Source organism: Saimiri boliviensis, chromosome 14, assembly GCF_048565385.1.
Source record: "Saimiri boliviensis isolate mSaiBol1 chromosome 14, mSaiBol1.pri, whole genome shotgun sequence".
Classification (NCBI taxonomy): Eukaryota; Metazoa; Chordata; class Mammalia; order Primates; family Cebidae; genus Saimiri; species Saimiri boliviensis.
The window spans coordinates 6,593,369-6,610,258 of NC_133462.1; the positions used below are offsets into that span (position 1 = coordinate 6,593,369).

General features: G+C 46.3%; 1 protein-coding gene across 2 annotated transcripts in view; it reads left to right on the top strand.

Moving 5' to 3' along the window:
* Positions 1 to 16,890, top strand: part of LOC120360098 (sialic acid-binding Ig-like lectin 5) — a 31,413-nt gene that overhangs the window by 8,144 nt on the left and 6,379 nt on the right. Inside the window, exons 2-9 of one of the 2 annotated variants that reach the window (XM_074386018.1) lie at positions 1,233 to 6,021; positions 6,103 to 6,483; positions 6,677 to 6,964; positions 7,278 to 7,316; positions 8,660 to 8,917; positions 9,005 to 9,289; positions 9,502 to 9,601; positions 11,180 to 11,261. In XM_074386018.1, coding sequence (XP_074242119.1) covers positions 5,985 to 6,021; positions 6,103 to 6,483; positions 6,677 to 6,964; positions 7,278 to 7,316; positions 8,660 to 8,917; positions 9,005 to 9,289; positions 9,502 to 9,601; positions 11,180 to 11,261 — 1,470 coding nt within the window. In that variant the 5' untranslated portion in view covers positions 1,233 to 5,984. The remainder of the gene's footprint in view (positions 1 to 1,232; positions 6,022 to 6,102; positions 6,484 to 6,676; positions 6,965 to 7,277; positions 7,317 to 8,659; positions 8,918 to 9,004; positions 9,290 to 9,501; positions 9,602 to 11,179; positions 11,262 to 16,890) is intronic. The other variant, XM_039466101.2, reaches the window with a different exon arrangement.

Genomic DNA, 16,890 nt, shown 5'->3' on the forward strand with positions numbered 1-16,890 from the left:
GGTGATTGCCATATGCAAGCTGGTATCCCTTCCCCAAACATGACAACAAAGACTTCTTTCCTGCCTACCCCAGCACTTTGTACAAATATATTTTGGGTAGCACTCTTCATTCAAGGTTTGGGAGCAGCAGAAAGGAATAGCCCTTCAGGATAAGAAGTAGGTTAAATTGGATGCTAGACGTCATGTTGCAAAAATTCACCAATCATCCCCACCACAGAAACTCTTTCACTGCATTTTCTCTCTTATCACCATGTTGTTGAGTCCAAGAGATCATGCCCCGAATCCTCAAATCATTGCCACTCAATCTATAACTTTTAAAAATGCTTTCCCTATCCTCCACAAGGGGGAGCCTTAATGTTCATGTTTCTTTTTTTCAATCCAGTATCGTTTTAGCTTCCTCTTCACCTCATCCTGCAAAACTTGATACATCCAAAATTACCCTTAGTAATTTCATGTTGTTTGAATTTCACCTGAGTAAAAAATATTATCACTAGTTTGATTCGAAAACAAGGTAGTGATAAAACAAACTATATACACACTTCTCTCTTGAGGCAAACTCTGCAGCCCTTCTTGAATGTGAAAATGGTTCTTTCCCCCAATTCTCTATTTTGTCTTACTTTACTTTTATTAGGATGGGCATTGTGTCCCTGAGGCGGCCCAGCCTGGCATCTTCCTTGCCCTTGGGGCCCAGCTTTCCTGCTAGAGGTTGTGGGGAAATTTCCTCTTCTGACTTTCTGTCTATATCTTGTGGCTTCTGTTTGCAATTTCCTCTCCCCTCACCCCATCCGTTTTTAGCTTTTAATAGCACAGAGGATGGGGGTTGGGAGAATGGGTCCCTGGGCAATCTCTGGGATCTCCAGCTTGGGAGGTGCCTCTAGTGTGGAGTGGAACAAATGCCAGAAAGGACCAGGGGGTGGGAGGCTTGGGGCTGGCACTACAGGTATCTCTGTCTCTCACCCAAGGAAACAAGTGACCTAATGCTCTGTACGTTCTCCTCACCTGGGGTCCTGGAATGTTAAAACTCAGTGTAGCCAGGCACATGGTAACTGTGTTCTAGTGGTCATACAGGAGAGGGTGAGAGTAATAAATATAGTTCCCAAGATCAATGTCACCTCCTCCTCAGTTGCCCCCAGGACAATAACTCTTCTCTGAGTACTGGGGGATTCCAGATGGGAGTCAGTGGGAGATGTATCTTAAAAGGATGTGGTATAACATATACCTTTTACCTACAGAGTCACTGTGAGAGTGACGGGGGTGAAAATTCTCCAAGAGCGAGCAACTTTGGAGACCAGGGTGGGACCACACATGGAGTTAGGATGAAATCTCCTGTTACTCACTGCTTGGAAGGGACCTTGGAGCCCAATGGAGAGGAACCACCCATTACCATCTCTCAAAAAGGTGCTGCCTTCTCCTCTCAGGGACCTGAGACCCAGGACGGCTACCTCACTCTTTGTCTCGGTGGTCACCTTTACTTCTGGGCTTCAGGTGCTCTGCAGGGGCCCTTCAGCTTTCCCCTTTCAAAGCCAGAGAAACATGGAGAGAACCAGCCTCCTTAGCATGGCTTGTGGGAGCTGGGGTAAGATGTCAAGGTCCTGGGGAGACAAGACCTTTGAGAGGTAGAGCTCAGGTTCTGGACCAGGGGCCAAGTTTTCAGTCTTTCTCTTTATAAAGTGTTACTTATGTTTTGCTCAGACATCCCTTCCTACCTCAAGTTCATGATGGTTTCCTGCTGTATTATCTTTCAACAGCTCTATTGTTTTCTCTGTCATATTTAGGTCTTCAAGCTACCTGTACTTGGTTTTGATGCATGAGCTGGGGGTGAAATTTCATTGCAAACTTACTGCAGACTTGATTGCATTAAGTTTTCCCATATATATTTTTGAAAAGTTGGCCAGACACAGTGGCTCACACCTGTAATCCCAGCATTTTTGGGAGGCTGAGGTGAGAGGATTGCTTGAGCCCACGGGTTTGAGACCAACCTGGGCAACATAGTGAGACCCTCTCTCTACAAAAAATTTAAAAATTAGCCAAGCATGATGGTGCATCCCTGTAGTCTCAGCTACTCGGGAGGCTGAGATGGGAGGATCAACTGAGCCCAGAGAAATAGAGGTTGTGGTGAGCCCTGATCACACACACCATCGTACTCCATCCAAGGTGACAGAGACACTGACACAAAAAAAATTTAATTAAATGAAAAACAAAAATAAATAAAAAGAAAAATGTATTGTTTGCCACTTCCTCAATCACACATGATGTTTCCTGCGGTTGAGGTCTATTTCTACGTACTCAATTTTTTTTTTTTTGCTTGGTCAGTGCATAATGGTCTTTTTTTTTTTTTTTTTTGAGACAACCTCTCACTCAGTCACCCTGGATGGAGTGCAGCGGCGAAATCTTGGCTCATTGCAGTCTCCACCTCCTGGGCTCAAACGAACCTTCCACCTCAGTCTCCTAAGTAGTTGAGACTACAAGCATGAGCCACCATGCCCAGCTAATTCTTGTTGTTTTTTTTTTTTTTGTACAGATAGGGTTTCACCATGTTGCCCAGGCTGGTCTTGAATTTCTGGGCTCAAGTAATCCTCCTGCCTTGGTCTCCCAAAGTGCTGACATTCAGGTGTAAACCACTGAAATGGGCATAGTTTTTCAACATTTTAAAAAATGTGAGACAGTCTCGCTCTGTCACCCTAGATGAAATGCAGTGGCACAATTGGAAAAGCAGCTACCAGGGGCCTGAGGGGAAATCTTGAGAAATGCCAACAGTCAGAGTGGAATCCAGGGCAGTAGGGCTTCTGGTAGAGGGGAGAGCTTGGGGTTTCCCCAGTCCTCTGAGGTCAGGAAGTCCTTCTTGTTATCTGCCCTCAGTCCCTACAGCTGCATCAGACACCTCAGGCTGGGCCATAGGGGCAGAGGAGAGAGGGAGGTCAAGGGCTCTTCTGCCATCTGGGTGCCCTGGGGGGTCTTCCCTTGGAAGATTGTGGTTAGGATGCCAGAATGGAAAGGAGCCCTGATTTCTCTCTCTCTCTCTCTCTCTCTCTCTCTCTCTCTCTCTCTCTCTTCGAGATGGAGTCTCACTCTGTCAACCAGGCTGGAGTGCAGTGGCTCGATCTCAGCTCACTGCAACCTCCACTTCCTGGGTTCAAGCAGTTCTCGTGCCTCAGCCTCCCAAGCAGCTGGGATTACAGGCACATGCCACCACGCCCAGCTAATTTTTGTTATTATTATTATTTTTTTAGCAGAGACAGAGTTTCACCATGTTGGTCAGGTTGCTCTTGAACTCCTGACCTTAAGTGATCCACCTGCCTTGGCCTCCTAAAGTGCTGGGATTACAGACATGAGCCACTGTGCCCAGCCTGATATGGTCATATGTTCTATAATGTTATGATACATCTTGATATCTGGCAGAGCTATTCATTTTTCTTCATGGTTGTCTTGACCATACTTGAACATTTCTACTTCAGTATGAATTTTATAATAGAGTTATCAAGTTGCACAAAAATCACCCAGAGGATTGTATGACATGTTTCTCCGACACTGAAGATTGTTGGGTAAAATTGACGTTCATACAATATTGTTCTCAAACTCATCAACATGTCCTCTTTTTTGATTAATTTACATCTTTAATGTCCTTCAGTGCAGATTTATAATTTCCTCCATAGAGATGACATATGTATTTTTGTTAGCTAACTCTCTAATAGTTAGACATATTCAATATATTCAAAAATGTTATAACATAATTTTTTATATTGATAAATTATATAATAATTGTTGAAGCTATTGTCAATGGCATATTTTACAAAATTCCATTTTTATTTATTACTGTGATGTGGAAATACAACTGATTTTATAATTTGGTTAATCTATGGCAGTCTTGCAAATATTTTATTAGGGCTTCAAATGTGTCTGTATATACATTTGGATTATTCCATATATGCAATCATGTCATTGATAAAGATCTCTCTTACAATTTCATTGTAATTGCTGTACCATTTACTGATTTTTATTGCCTTATTATGTTAGCACTGGAAGCTATTTCATTAGATATAGGATGTTTGCTGAAGACACCCTTTATCTTGTTAGGGAAATTCTCTAAAGAGAATTTCTAGTTGGTTATGAATTATATCATAAAGGGATTTGAAATCACCCAATGCTCATTTATTCATCTCTTGAGATTTAATCAGTTAAGGGCTGACGTAAAAACAGAAGCCATATATGTATTTTAACGGAGGGAATTTAATATAAAGATAAAAAATGTTATGTTCCTACATAATCGAGTCTTTATCTTTAGATCCTACTAGATAGGATAGAAGGAGAAGGTGGTATTTCTTCTGGCATGATTGGTTGAAATTTGTTTTGGTCATGGATAGTTTAAGAAACTGTCTTTACTCTCACAACACGTTGGAAACAGGTATTCAGTGCCGTAAAAAAAAAAAACTAGCACTGAGACAAAGGACCTTTCAGCAATGCAATTTTTACTTCCTGGACCGCAGGAAGGGGACTCTGACTAGCCATCTTGTCACAAAAGTACAATCAACAAAGGAAAGGCAGACAAATTTATCCCTTACGCATTTGGGGTTGTCCTTACTGCTGGGTCTGCTCTCCATTGATTGGAGCCAGACTTCACAATCTAAACTAAAACCCAACTGGATAATAACTTAAAACTTTTCTAAACAGGCAAAAGCAAAGGAGAGCTGGGACATGCCTTTGAGCACGTCCAGCACAGATTATCCTGGTTAAAGTACAAGGACATAGAATGTACTATGTGCCTGTAAGCGTGGCATGTCTAACAGCTACAGAGGACGGGGCTTAACGAAGAGTTATTAGCACACTTAGGATTTGTTGTTTAACAAGAAAGGAAACTTAAAAGAGGAACGTTTTTACTTCCCACACACATTAATAGGAATGTCTAACATATTTTAAGATCATTGTTCATTTTTGGGAACTGTTATGAAATTTCTTTTATAAAAGAGCAGTAACAATGAAGGTTATTTCCACACATTGCTTGGGCCCCTCCTGAGATCCGAAAAGTGGACCCTGCAAGGGAGGGCACTGAAGACTGAGCTTCATCAGCCTCGTGGTGGCAAATTTGCTTCTGGAGCTCCGTAATAGGGCTTTAGAAGGGGTTTGTGTTTCACTGCCGTCCCGCAAGACCCTAAGTTCCATCAAGACCCAAACTGGACTGTTCCGTGTGCCAAAACGCCACTTAACATAAGAGTGCTTCAGCTCTCTCATGTTCGGACTCCCCACTGAATTTGGGTCCAAAAAAAATTGTTTTTCCAGCACTTTTGAACTTTATTTTTTAAAGACAGGGTTTCACTCTGTTGCCCAGACTGGAATGATTATGTCTCACAGCAACCTCAAACTCCTGGGCTCAGGGAATCTTCCTATTTCAGTGCCCTGAGGAGCCGAGACTATAGATGTGCCACCACACTGGCTAATAGTTATTTTTTGTAGTGATGGGGTCTTGCTGTGTAGCCCAGGCTGGTCTCAGACTCCTGGGCTCAAACAGTCCTCCCTCAGCCTCCCAAAGTGCTGGGATTGAAGGCATGAGCTACCATACCTGGTCACTTTGAACATTTTAAAGCAAAGTAAAATTATACATATCCAGAATGTTTCATGGTTTTCAGCTGGAGGGTGGTTCTGACATCTCACCTCATCTCCAGGACACGCCCTCGTCTCTCTTTTAGTTCTACATTCACTCCCTTGGGGATCTCACTTGTCATTTGAGGGATCCCCACCTGGACAAGCCTCCCATCTCCGGGGACCTCAGTATCTCCAGCTGCAGTGTCTAGAGGGGGTGGGAGCAGGATGGCTTCCCAGCCCCCACCTCACCCTAACAGCACCTCAAGTTCCCCTTCTGGGCATGGCCACAGCTCTCACTCACCCACTGGCTTCCTGTCCGGGCTTCCTCAGCCCCATGCCATGTTTGGGGCGTTTCCTTTCCTGACAGAGGGCCCTGGGACCCAGCTGGGGCCCCGGCGGAGGCAGACATGCTGCCCCTGCTGCTGCTGGCCCTGCTGTGGGGGGGTGAGTGAGCTGAGGGAGGAGGAACAGCCACGGGGGTGGGGAGGGGGCTGGAGCCGAAGCTGAGCCTCTGTGTCCCCCCAGGGTCCCTGCAGGACAAGGCAGGGTATGAGCTGCGAGTGCAGAAGTCGGCGACGGTGCAGGAGGGCCTGTGCGTCCTGGTGCCCTGCTCCTTCTCTTACCCGGGGGACTCCTCGAATTCCTATCATCCACTCTACGTCTACTGGTTCCGGGAGGGGGAGAACGTATACCATGGTGCTCCTGTGGCGACAAACCACCCACACAGAACTACGAAGCAAGAGACCCGGGGCCGATTCCACCTCCTTGGGGACGTCCGGAAGAATGTCTGCTCCCTGAAAATAGAAGATGCCAGAATGGAGGACACGGGAAACTATTTATTCCGCATGGAGAGAGGAAAGGCAAGATATACCTACGAAGAGAATAAGCTGAACTTGGAGGTGACAGGTATGGAGGGGCCCTAGGAGAGGATCCTGGGTTGTGGAGACCCCGAATGAGAACAGGGACGGGACTTGGGCAGGGGCGGTTGGAGGAGGCGCAGGACTTGGGGCAGCTCGGGGCCTGAGGCCTGGCCACTGTCAGGGCCACACCGTGCGTCCCCACGCCCTGGGGCCCAGGCGTCTCCCTGTCTCCTCCTCAGCCCTGAAACCCGACATCCACTTTCTGGAGCCTCTGGAGTCCGGCCGCCCCACAAGGCTGAACTGCAGCCTTCCAGGATCCTGCGAAGCGGGACGGCCTCTCACATTTTCCTGGACGGGCGATGCCCTCAGCCTCCTGCACCCCGAGACCACCCGCTCCCCGGTTCTTACCTTCACTCCGAGGCCCAAGGACCACGGCACCAACCTCACCTGTCAGGTGAAACTCCGAGGAGCTGAGGTGACCGGAGCTGAGGTGACCACGCAGAGAACTGTCCAGCTCAATGTCTCCTGTGAGTGGTGGTGGGGACACAGCTGGGTCCCCAAGGGCAGTGGGAGTGAGGGGCGTGTGTGGTGTGTGTGTGCATGTGTGTGTGTGTGTGTGTGCGTGTGTGTGTGTAAGGAAGAGGGAGAGAGAGACGAAACAATAACTTGAGAAACCTTGTGTGTGGATCTGAGCCTCGGGATCTGGGGGGCGGGCAGGGAGTGCGCCAGAACAATCTTCCCCACTTGCTGGGTTTCTGTGGCCCCTCTTTGGGTGCCTCCAGGGCCCATGTCCATCTCACTCCTCAATCCTGAAGCCAAGTTTCTATCTTTTTATCCCAGATGCTCCACAGAACATCATCATCTACAGGAATGGCATAGGTAGGAAAGACCCTCTCCTCTCTGAAGCTGGGACCTGCCTCTGGGTCCGTCTCTGAGCAGAGGTAGAGAATCAGAGCTTGAACGGAATCCGATTTGGGAAGAGTGAGAATGAGAATTACCACTCTCTGGCTTCCTACTTCTGTGAGCACCAGGTGCAGGCACACACACACACACACATGCACATACACCACACATGCACATACACATACAATACACATGCACATATGCTCATACACCACACACGCACACACATGCACATACACCACACATGGTCATACACCACACACACACGTGCACATACACCACACCACACACACACATGCACATACACCACACCACACACACATACACACACACACACACCCCACATGCACACACGTGAATATACACCACACATGCACACACATGCACATACACCACACCACACACACATGCACACACACCACACATGGTCATACACCACACACACACACGTGCGCATACACCACCCCACACCCACACATGCACATACACCACACACGCACACATATGCTTATACACCACACACACAAACATGCACTTACACCACATATGCACATATGCTCATACACCACATGCGCACGTATATACCACACATGCACACATACTCATATACTGCGCACACACACATGCACATACACCACACACATACGCATACACCACACACGCACACATACTCATACACCGCACACAGACATGCACATATACCACATATGCATACATACTCATATACTGCACACACACACGTGCACAAACACACGCACACATATTCACCACACACACACAGATGCACATACACCACACATGCACACATACACACATGCACATACACACGTGCACACACACAGGTGTACACTCATGCACTCTGCTCAAAGCGGTGAACAGACTTTCCACCCCTCCCATCTCCCACCCTCCTGTGGTCTGGTTCTTCCCACAGTCACCAAGGATCAATCGATGCCCCCCTCATCCCAGTCAGCCCAGCTCTGTGGTTCTTTTCGTCTCACCCTTCAGGAAACTCCAGCATCCTTAGTCTTAATTCCCGCTGCATTAGCAGACTGTATTACCCAACATCACGACGGGGTCTGACCTTTCTCCACCTCAGTCCAGGCGTATACCAGTGAGATGCTGAGCCTCCTCTGGAGACATGAGACTCAGATACTTTTGATCCATTTCCTGAGTGTGCAAAGGCCCAGCCTTTGAATCAGGATGGAACCAGCGTGGGCCAGGGGAGGAGAGGGAAGTCCTGGATCCTGGGAAGGAGGGAAGGATGGGGACCGTTGGCCTCCCTGGCCCCATCTCTCTCCCTCTCTCTCTCTTCCCCAAAGCCCTAGAGATCCTGCAAAACACCTCGTTCCTTCCGGTCCTGGAGGGTCAGGCTCTGCAGCTGCTCTGTGATGCTGACAGCAACCCCCCTGCACACCTGAGCTGGTTCCAGGGCTCCCCTGCCCCGAACGCCACCCCCATCTCCAATACTCGGATCTTGGAGCTTCCTCGAGTAGGGTCTGCAGAGGAAGGAGGCTTCACCTGTCGCGCTCAGCACCCGCTGGGCTCCTTGCAAATTTTTCTGAATCTCTCAGTTTGCTGTGAGTGTGGGGGCAGCTGGAGCAGGAACTGCATGGCGTTAGAGAAGTAAGAGGCTCCCTGCTGAGTCCGGTCCTCCCTCCCCACAGATTCCCCACAGCTGCTGGGCCCCTCTTGCTCCTGGGAGGCTGATGGTCTACACTGCAGCTGCTCCTTCAGAGCCCAGCCGGTCCCTTCTGTGCACTGGTGGCTCGGGGAAGAGCTGCTGGAGGGGAACAGCAGCCAGGCCTCCTTCAAGGTCAACTCCAGCTCGGCCAGGCCCTGGGCCAACAGCTCCCTGATCCTCCACGGGGGGTTCAACTCCAGCCTCAAAGTCAGCTGCAAGGCCTGGAACATCTATGGGTCCCAGAGTGGCTTCGTTCTGCTGCTGCCAGGTCAGGGGGTATATTTCAGAGGGCAGGGGCCTGAGGGGAGGGGCATGGGTCCCAGAGTGATGGAAGTGGGAGAGAGAGGCTGGACTGGTGCTGGGAGGACATGGTTCTTCATCTCCTGGCTGAGTAGGGGCCTGGAGCAAGTTGCCCAGGTGGTGGGAGGACAAGAGTCTCAGTCCTAGGAGCGAGTTATTGCATGACCCTCTTTTCTGCAGGGAGATCAAACCTCGGGGCACGGGTGGTTCCTGCAGCCCTTGGAGGTGCTGGTGTCATGGCCCTGTTCTCTCTCTGTCTGTGCCTCCTCTTCTTTTTAATGTAAGTCTGGATCCCAGGTAAGGGACAGGGTGGTGTTGGTAGGGAGTAGGAGAGACTGAATCTCAGAAACGCAGAGCTGAGGCCATAGGTGGTGATGTGTGCTTATGGTCCCAGATGCTCTGGAGGCTGAGGCAGGAGGATCGCTTGATCCTAGAGGTTGGGGCTGCAGTGAGCTGGAATTGTGCCGCTGCACTCCACCCCGGGCCACAGAGCAAGAGACCCTGTCTTAAAAGAAAAACAAAACAAAACAGAAAGCAGAACTGAGTAGATGCAGAGAGGCTTTTTCTTCTTTCTCTTTCTCTTCCCTTCCTCTCTTCTTCCCTCCCTTCCTCCCTCTCTTCCTCCCTTCTTTCTTTTCCTTTCTTTTCTTTTCCGTAGCTTTATTGAGATACACATTTTGTACGATTCTTACACTTAGTGTACAAGTCAATGGCTTTAAGTATATTGACAGAGTTGCGCATCCATCACCAACATCAATTTTAGAACTTTTTCGTTAGCCTAAAGTGAAACACAAAGATATAAAGAAACTTTGCACCCCTTAGCTGTCGTTCCCCCAGCCCTAACCTATTCTCGGTCTCTGTGGGTTTGTCTGTCCTGAAGTTGCAGTTGTATTTCATGTGAACGGAATCGTACGCTATGGGGTCCTTTGTGGCTGGCTTCTTTCACTCAGCGTGGCGTTTTCAAGGTTCACCCACGTTGTAGCATGTATTGCTACTTTATTCCTTTTTGTTTCCAAATAACATTCCATTGTATAAATGGAATACATTGGATTTGTCCATTTAGCCATTGATGGGCATTTGGGTTGCCTTTCTTCTTGGCTATAATGCATAACACTGCTGTGACCATTCCTGCATATGTTTTTGTGTATAAGGTGGGTATTTATGATGGAAATTCAGTCCATGGCCACCCTGACCAAATCCTTGGTCATCTAAGAGGATGGAACTCTCACTCCCACCTCAGGAATGTCTCCGAGTTCAGTTCCGGGCGGGACCTGGATGCCTCTCTTGTCCTTTTCTCTTTCTTTTCTCTTTTCTTCTCTTTCTTTCTTTTCCTTCCTTCATTCCTTCCTTCCTTCCTTCCTTCCTTCCTTCCTTCCTTCTTTCCCTCCCTCCCTCCCTCCTCTCTCTCTTTCTTTCTTTTTTATTATACTTTAAGTTCTGGGGTACATGTGCAGATCGTGCAGGATTGTTACATAGGTATACACATGCCACGGTGGTTTGCTGCATCCATACCCCCGTCACCTACATTAGGTATTTCTCCTGTTATAAATGGGATGTAATTAAACTTTAGAGCTTCTGCACAGCAAAAGAAACTATCATTAGAGTGAACCGGCAACCAATGGAATGGGGAAAAAGTTTTGCGATCTACCCATCTGACAAAGGGCTCATATCCAGAATCTACAAAGAACTTAAACAAATTTACAAGAAAAAAAAAACAAACCGCTCCATCAATAAGTGGGTGAAGGATATGAACAGACACTTTTCCATGGTCATTTTCACCATCTTGACGGGGGATGGGGCAGCCTGGTAACCCGTGCCTCAGTGGTCCCAGCTGCACTGTGTTGGTCTCTTTCCTTAGAATGAAAGCCCGCAGGAAGCACGCAGCCGGGAGATCAGAGAGAATAAGTGACGAAGACCCCGTTATGGGTACAGTCGCCTGGGTGAGTGGTTTAGGGATCCTCTCATGTTCATGTCCACTCAGAAAGTCTGGGCTGAGCTCCTCAGCATCCCACCAAACCCACTCCTCCCTCATCACCTGGGAGTTCTCTCTTGTTCTCCCCTTTCATATCCCGGGGCCAGGAAAATCATTATGTCCCGTCCAACCTTCTTTCATTTTTTTCAAAATGGAGTTTCACTCTTGTTACCCAGGCTGGAGTACAATGGTGCGATCTTGGCTCGCTACAACCTCCACCTCCCAGGTTCAAGAGATTCTCCTGCATCAGCCTCCCAAGTAGCTGGAATTACAGGTGTGCACCACCACGCCTGACTAATTTTGGATTTTTAGTAGAGACGGGGTTTTGCCATGTTAGGCAGGTCTTGAACTCCTGACCTCAGGTGATCCACCTGCCTCAGCCTCCCAAAGTGCTGGGATTACAGACATGAATTACCATGCCTGACCACCAACTTTATTACTAAAAGTAAAACTAACCTGTCCTCTGCTCATCTTCCCACCCCACCTCTACTGACCTCAGAACCCGCCTCACCTCCTCCCTGCCTCCATCTCTCATTCTAAACATGAGGCTGCCAGAACCATCTCCTCAAAACTATTACTTCTCAGCCAGCCTGGAGCTCAATGTTGTTTGTTCCCATTACTTAGAGAATCAGGGCCATGTTCCTTGTCCCACAGGGGCCACTTCAGCCTGCTTCCTGACCTCTGATTCTGCCCTTTGGCCTGGCCACGCTGGCTTCCTGTCTCCGTACAGACTTGCTGTCTTACAACTTTGAGCCCTTGCAAGTACAGTTTCTTCCACTCTGCCTTCCCCATTTCCCCCAGACTACCTCATCCAATCCTTCCAGCTCTAATCTCAGTATCTGCCACTCTGGGAAAACCTCGTCATTTCCATTCCCATTGACATCTGCCCCTTCTCTTCCGTGTTTTCAGCCCTACACGTATCCGTGTCCCCATCACACATCACCCCTGCCTTTACCTGTCTCCACCCCCTCATCATATCTGTGGAATTCTTGAAGGACAGGGCCTGGGGCTTCTTCAGCTCCTGCGGTTTTTTCTCACGCCGTTTCTGCCCAGCATGTCTCCTCTCCTCTTTTATAAAATTGGTCTAGTGTTGTCCCAGATGGAATTACCCAAAATGCTTAGTTCATGACCAAGCTGTTATCATTCGAACAAGCCTCATTTACCGTACTTCTTCATTTTTGTTCCTAATACGATAAAGAAATGCCAACCCACCATCCAACCTAAGACCTAACACGTTGATGACAACTTACATCCACCTGTGCTCCTCCCCGATCCATTCCCAGTAACTACGGTTGTGAATCTTGTCTTCCTAGCGTTGTCACATATATGTAGATTTAACATAGACCACTATTTAGTTTTAATTGCTTATGAATCTGCAGAGGGTATCGTGTTCCATGCATACTTATCGGACTTGCTTTGTAGACTCAGTGTTGTATTATGATTTAGCCAATTGAAGTTGCAGTTGTATTGACTTTTTCTGCTTATAATATATATATACTTTTTGAGATGGAGTCTGACTCCATCGCCCAGGCTGGAGTGCAGTGGTGCAGTCTTGGCTCATTGCAGCCTCTGCCTCCTGGGTTCACGCAGTTCTGCCTCAATCTCCTGAGTAGCTGGGATCAAGGCATGTACCACCGTGCAAGGCTCCTTTTTGTATTTTTGGTAGAGATGGGATTTTTCCATGTTGACCAGGCTGCTCTCAAACTCCTGACCTCAAATGACCCACCTGCCTTGTCCTCCTAAAGTGCTGGGATTACAGGTGTGACCACTTAAAATATTTTATTTGATGATTGTATCTATTACCTAACCACATACTGATGAATGCACATTTGAATTGTTTCCATCTGAGCCATTCTGAACATTCTTATTCCTGTCTCATTGTATCAACACGCGAGAGTTTTTCTTTAGCACTACCTAAATAAAGATTGAGTTGCCAAGTCACTGGGCATGTGAATGGGCGTCTTTACAAGATCATAAAAAATGGCTTTCCAAAGCCATTGTATCCATTTATTTATACTTATCTATGCCTAGGAGATCTTGTTGATCTGCAATCTCTCCAGCACTTGCTCTCCTCAGTTTTCTCAATTTTGGGGGTTATTTAAATATCTCTGTATGGTATTGATTTGCATTTCCTTGGTTAGCAATGAAGATGAAATCTCTCTCTCTGTTTTCGTCGGCATAAGCGCACATCCTCTGTCAAATGTCTGGTCACATCTGGATCCCATTTTCCTATTGGGTGTTTGACTTTTTCTGATTGAATTTGTTGGAGGGCTTTATACATTTTTACACTACTTTTCTCATTATATGTGTTATAAATATTTTCTCCAAATGTGGAGCTTGTCTTCGCTACTTCTTCTTTTATTTTTTTAGACAAAGTCTCACTCTGTCACCCAGGCTGGAGTGTAGTGGGGTAATCTCAGGTCACTGCAACCTCCACCTCCCAGGTTCAAGCGATTCTCTTGTCTTAGTCTCCCAAGTCGCTGGGATTACAGGCATCCACCACCATGCCCGGCTACTTTTTGTATTTTTAGTAGAGATGGGGTTTCACCATATTTGCCAGGCTGGCCTCAAACTCCTGATCTCAGGTGATCCTCCTATCTCGGCCTCACAAAGTTCTGACATTATAGGTGTGAGCCACCATGCCCGGCCTTGTCTTCACTTCTTAAAGTGATCTTCAATGAACATAAGTTCTTAGTTGTAATATAATCATATTCACAATTCCTTTTTTTCTACTGAATACCTTTTCGGTCTCATTTTAAAAAAATTTCTCCCATCCAGGCCGGGCGCGGTGGCTCAAGCCTGTAATCCCAGCACTTTGGGAGGCCGAGGCGGGTGGATCACGAGGTCGAGAGATCGAGACCATCCCGGTCAACATAGTGAAACCCCGTCTCTACTAAAAATACAAAAAATTAGCTGGGCATGGTGGCACATGCCTGTAATCCCAGCTACTCGGGAGGCTGAGGCAGGAGAATTGCCTGAACCCAGGAGGCGGAGGTTGCGGTGAGCCGAGATCGCGCCATTGCACTCCAGCCTGGGTAACAAGAGCGAAACTCTGTCTCAAAAAAAAAAAAAAAAAAAAAAAAAAAAAAAAAAATTTCTCCCATCCTAAGATTAGAAAGATATTCAAATATAGTATCTACTAAAAGTTTTATGTTTTTCTTTTTAATTTTTTTTAATTTTTTAATGTTGTGGGTATATATTAGGTGTATATATTTATGGGGCACATGAGCTGTCTTAATACAGGCATGCAGTGTGAAATAAACACATGAAGAATGGGGTACCCAGCCCCTCAAGCATTGATCCGTTGAGTTGCAAACAATCCAGAAGCACCCTAACTGTCCCTCAATAGATGAATGGATAGAGAAAACGTGGTGCCCATACACCATGGAGTACTATTCAGCCATAAAAAGGAATGAGATCCTGTCATTTGCAACAACATGCGTAGAACTGGAGATCATTATGTTAAGTGAAATAAGCCAGGCATAGAAAGACAAACTTTGCATGTTTTCACATATCTGGGGGATCTAAAAGTTTAAAAAAATGGAACTGATGGACATAGAGAGTGTGCTTTCTTTTGATGTTTAAGTACTCAGTGTACCTAGGGTTGATTTTTGTGTGTGGTGTGTAGTGTTGATCCATATACGTTTCTCCTTCATTTCTGAACAGTCCTCCTTCCTTCTCCATTGAGCTCCATGCCAATTCTGCCATGTTTTAAAATTCTACACATATCTGTGAGTCTCTTTCTGTGGCCTCTATTCTGTTCCAATAGTCAGTTTTACTGTCTCTAAGTCATCACTGTCTATAAATTCAAAAATAAGTTCTGATATTGAGTACAGCAAAACCCCTTCCTTAATCTCCTTCACTGGTATCTTGACTATGCTTGGCCCTTTATTTTTCACTTAAATGTTAGCATCAGGTTGTCAAATTCCAAAAAATACATTGACTCTATAGCTCAATCTGGAAAGAATTTGTTTACAAATTCATGCCTTCTTATCCACGACAGTAACAGTAGATCTCTCCCTTTAAATCTTAAGTGGGTTGTTTTTTGTTTTTTGTTTTTTGTGTTTTTTTTTTTTGTTTTTGTTTTTTTAAGACGAAGTCTCTGTTGCCAGGCTGGAGTGCAATGGCGCGATCTTGGCTCACTGCAACCTCCGCCTCCCGGGTTCATGCAATTCTCCTGCCTCAGCCTCCTGATTATCTAGGAATACAGGTGCACACCACCATGCCCAGCTAATTTTTGTATTTTTAGTAGAGACTGGGTTTCGCCATGTTGGCCAGGCTGGATCTGCGCACCTCAGTCTCCCAAAGTGCTGAGATTACAGGCATGAGCCACCGCACCTGGCCCTTTAAGAGATATGTAGCGTTTCTTCACATAGGTCTTACACATCTTTTGTAATTTTTCTTCCTAAATACCAGTTTTTGTGGCTATTGTAAATGCTATCTTTTAAAAGTGCATTTTCTGATTCCCTATCAGAATGCACTTCATTTAAAAATAGATGGGGTTGAATTTTTTGTAATTAAAAAAAATCACAAGTTGATTTTTCATGTGTCCTTTAGAATCTTCTTGCTTTGGTAGCAGGAGAATTCTTAGATCTTATTTATAAGCCTGCTGATCTCTTCTTTTTCAGAAATATAGATGCCATCTGAAAAATCAGTGATATTCCCGTTTTTTGTTTTTTTTTTTCTTTTTTTGAGACGGAGTTTCGCTCTTGTTACCCAGGCTGGAGTGCAATGGCGCCATCTCGGCTCACCGCAACCTCCGCCTCCTGGGTTCAGGCGATTTTCCTGCCTCAGCCTCCTGAGTAGCTGGGATTACAGGCACGTGCCACCATGCCCAGCTAATTTTTTGTATTTTTAGTAGAGACAGGGTTTCACCATGTTGACCAGGATGGTCTCGATCTCTTGACCTTGTGATCCCCCTGCCTCGGCCTCCCAAAGTGCTGGGATTACCGGCTTGAGCCACCGCGCCCGGCAATATTCCTATTTTTAAGTGTCCTGGCTTTTGCTGAGTCAAAGCAGCTGGATTTGACGCAAATGTAATGCTATTTTCTTCAAGAATCAACTCATCCTTTTGGGCTTCAGGTACTGAACAAGAAATACCTATCCTCCTGTATACTCTGCAGATGCATTTTTCTTCTAAGAGATTTCAGATGTCAACAAATGACGCGCTGTCCTGAATCATCAGTTTCATGAGGAAGTGAGGACATGCAAACCTAACCTCATCTGGCAGCGGAAGTCTATGTAGCACCTCAGGCTTGGGGCCGTCTACAGAGGGTTTGAATAATAACCAGTTACTTTTCATTTCCCCACCATTAGGCAACACAGAACTTCTCCTTTTTCTTTCCTTCATTGTTGGGGTTGAATGTATAGGCTGAGTTCCTCTAGGGGCTTCACGCTTCACTATAACTGCTCATCTCTTCATAGTGACACCCACCTCCTCTGGGGTATCAGCTGTCTGGATTTAGAGAATTGTCTTAATTCTTTTGGCAAATGCAGCAAATGAAGCTCAAGTACATTTTTAATTGATTTCATATCTTTCCAACTTGCTAAGCTCCCTTATTAGTTCAAATAACTCAAATAACTTGTATATAAAAAAA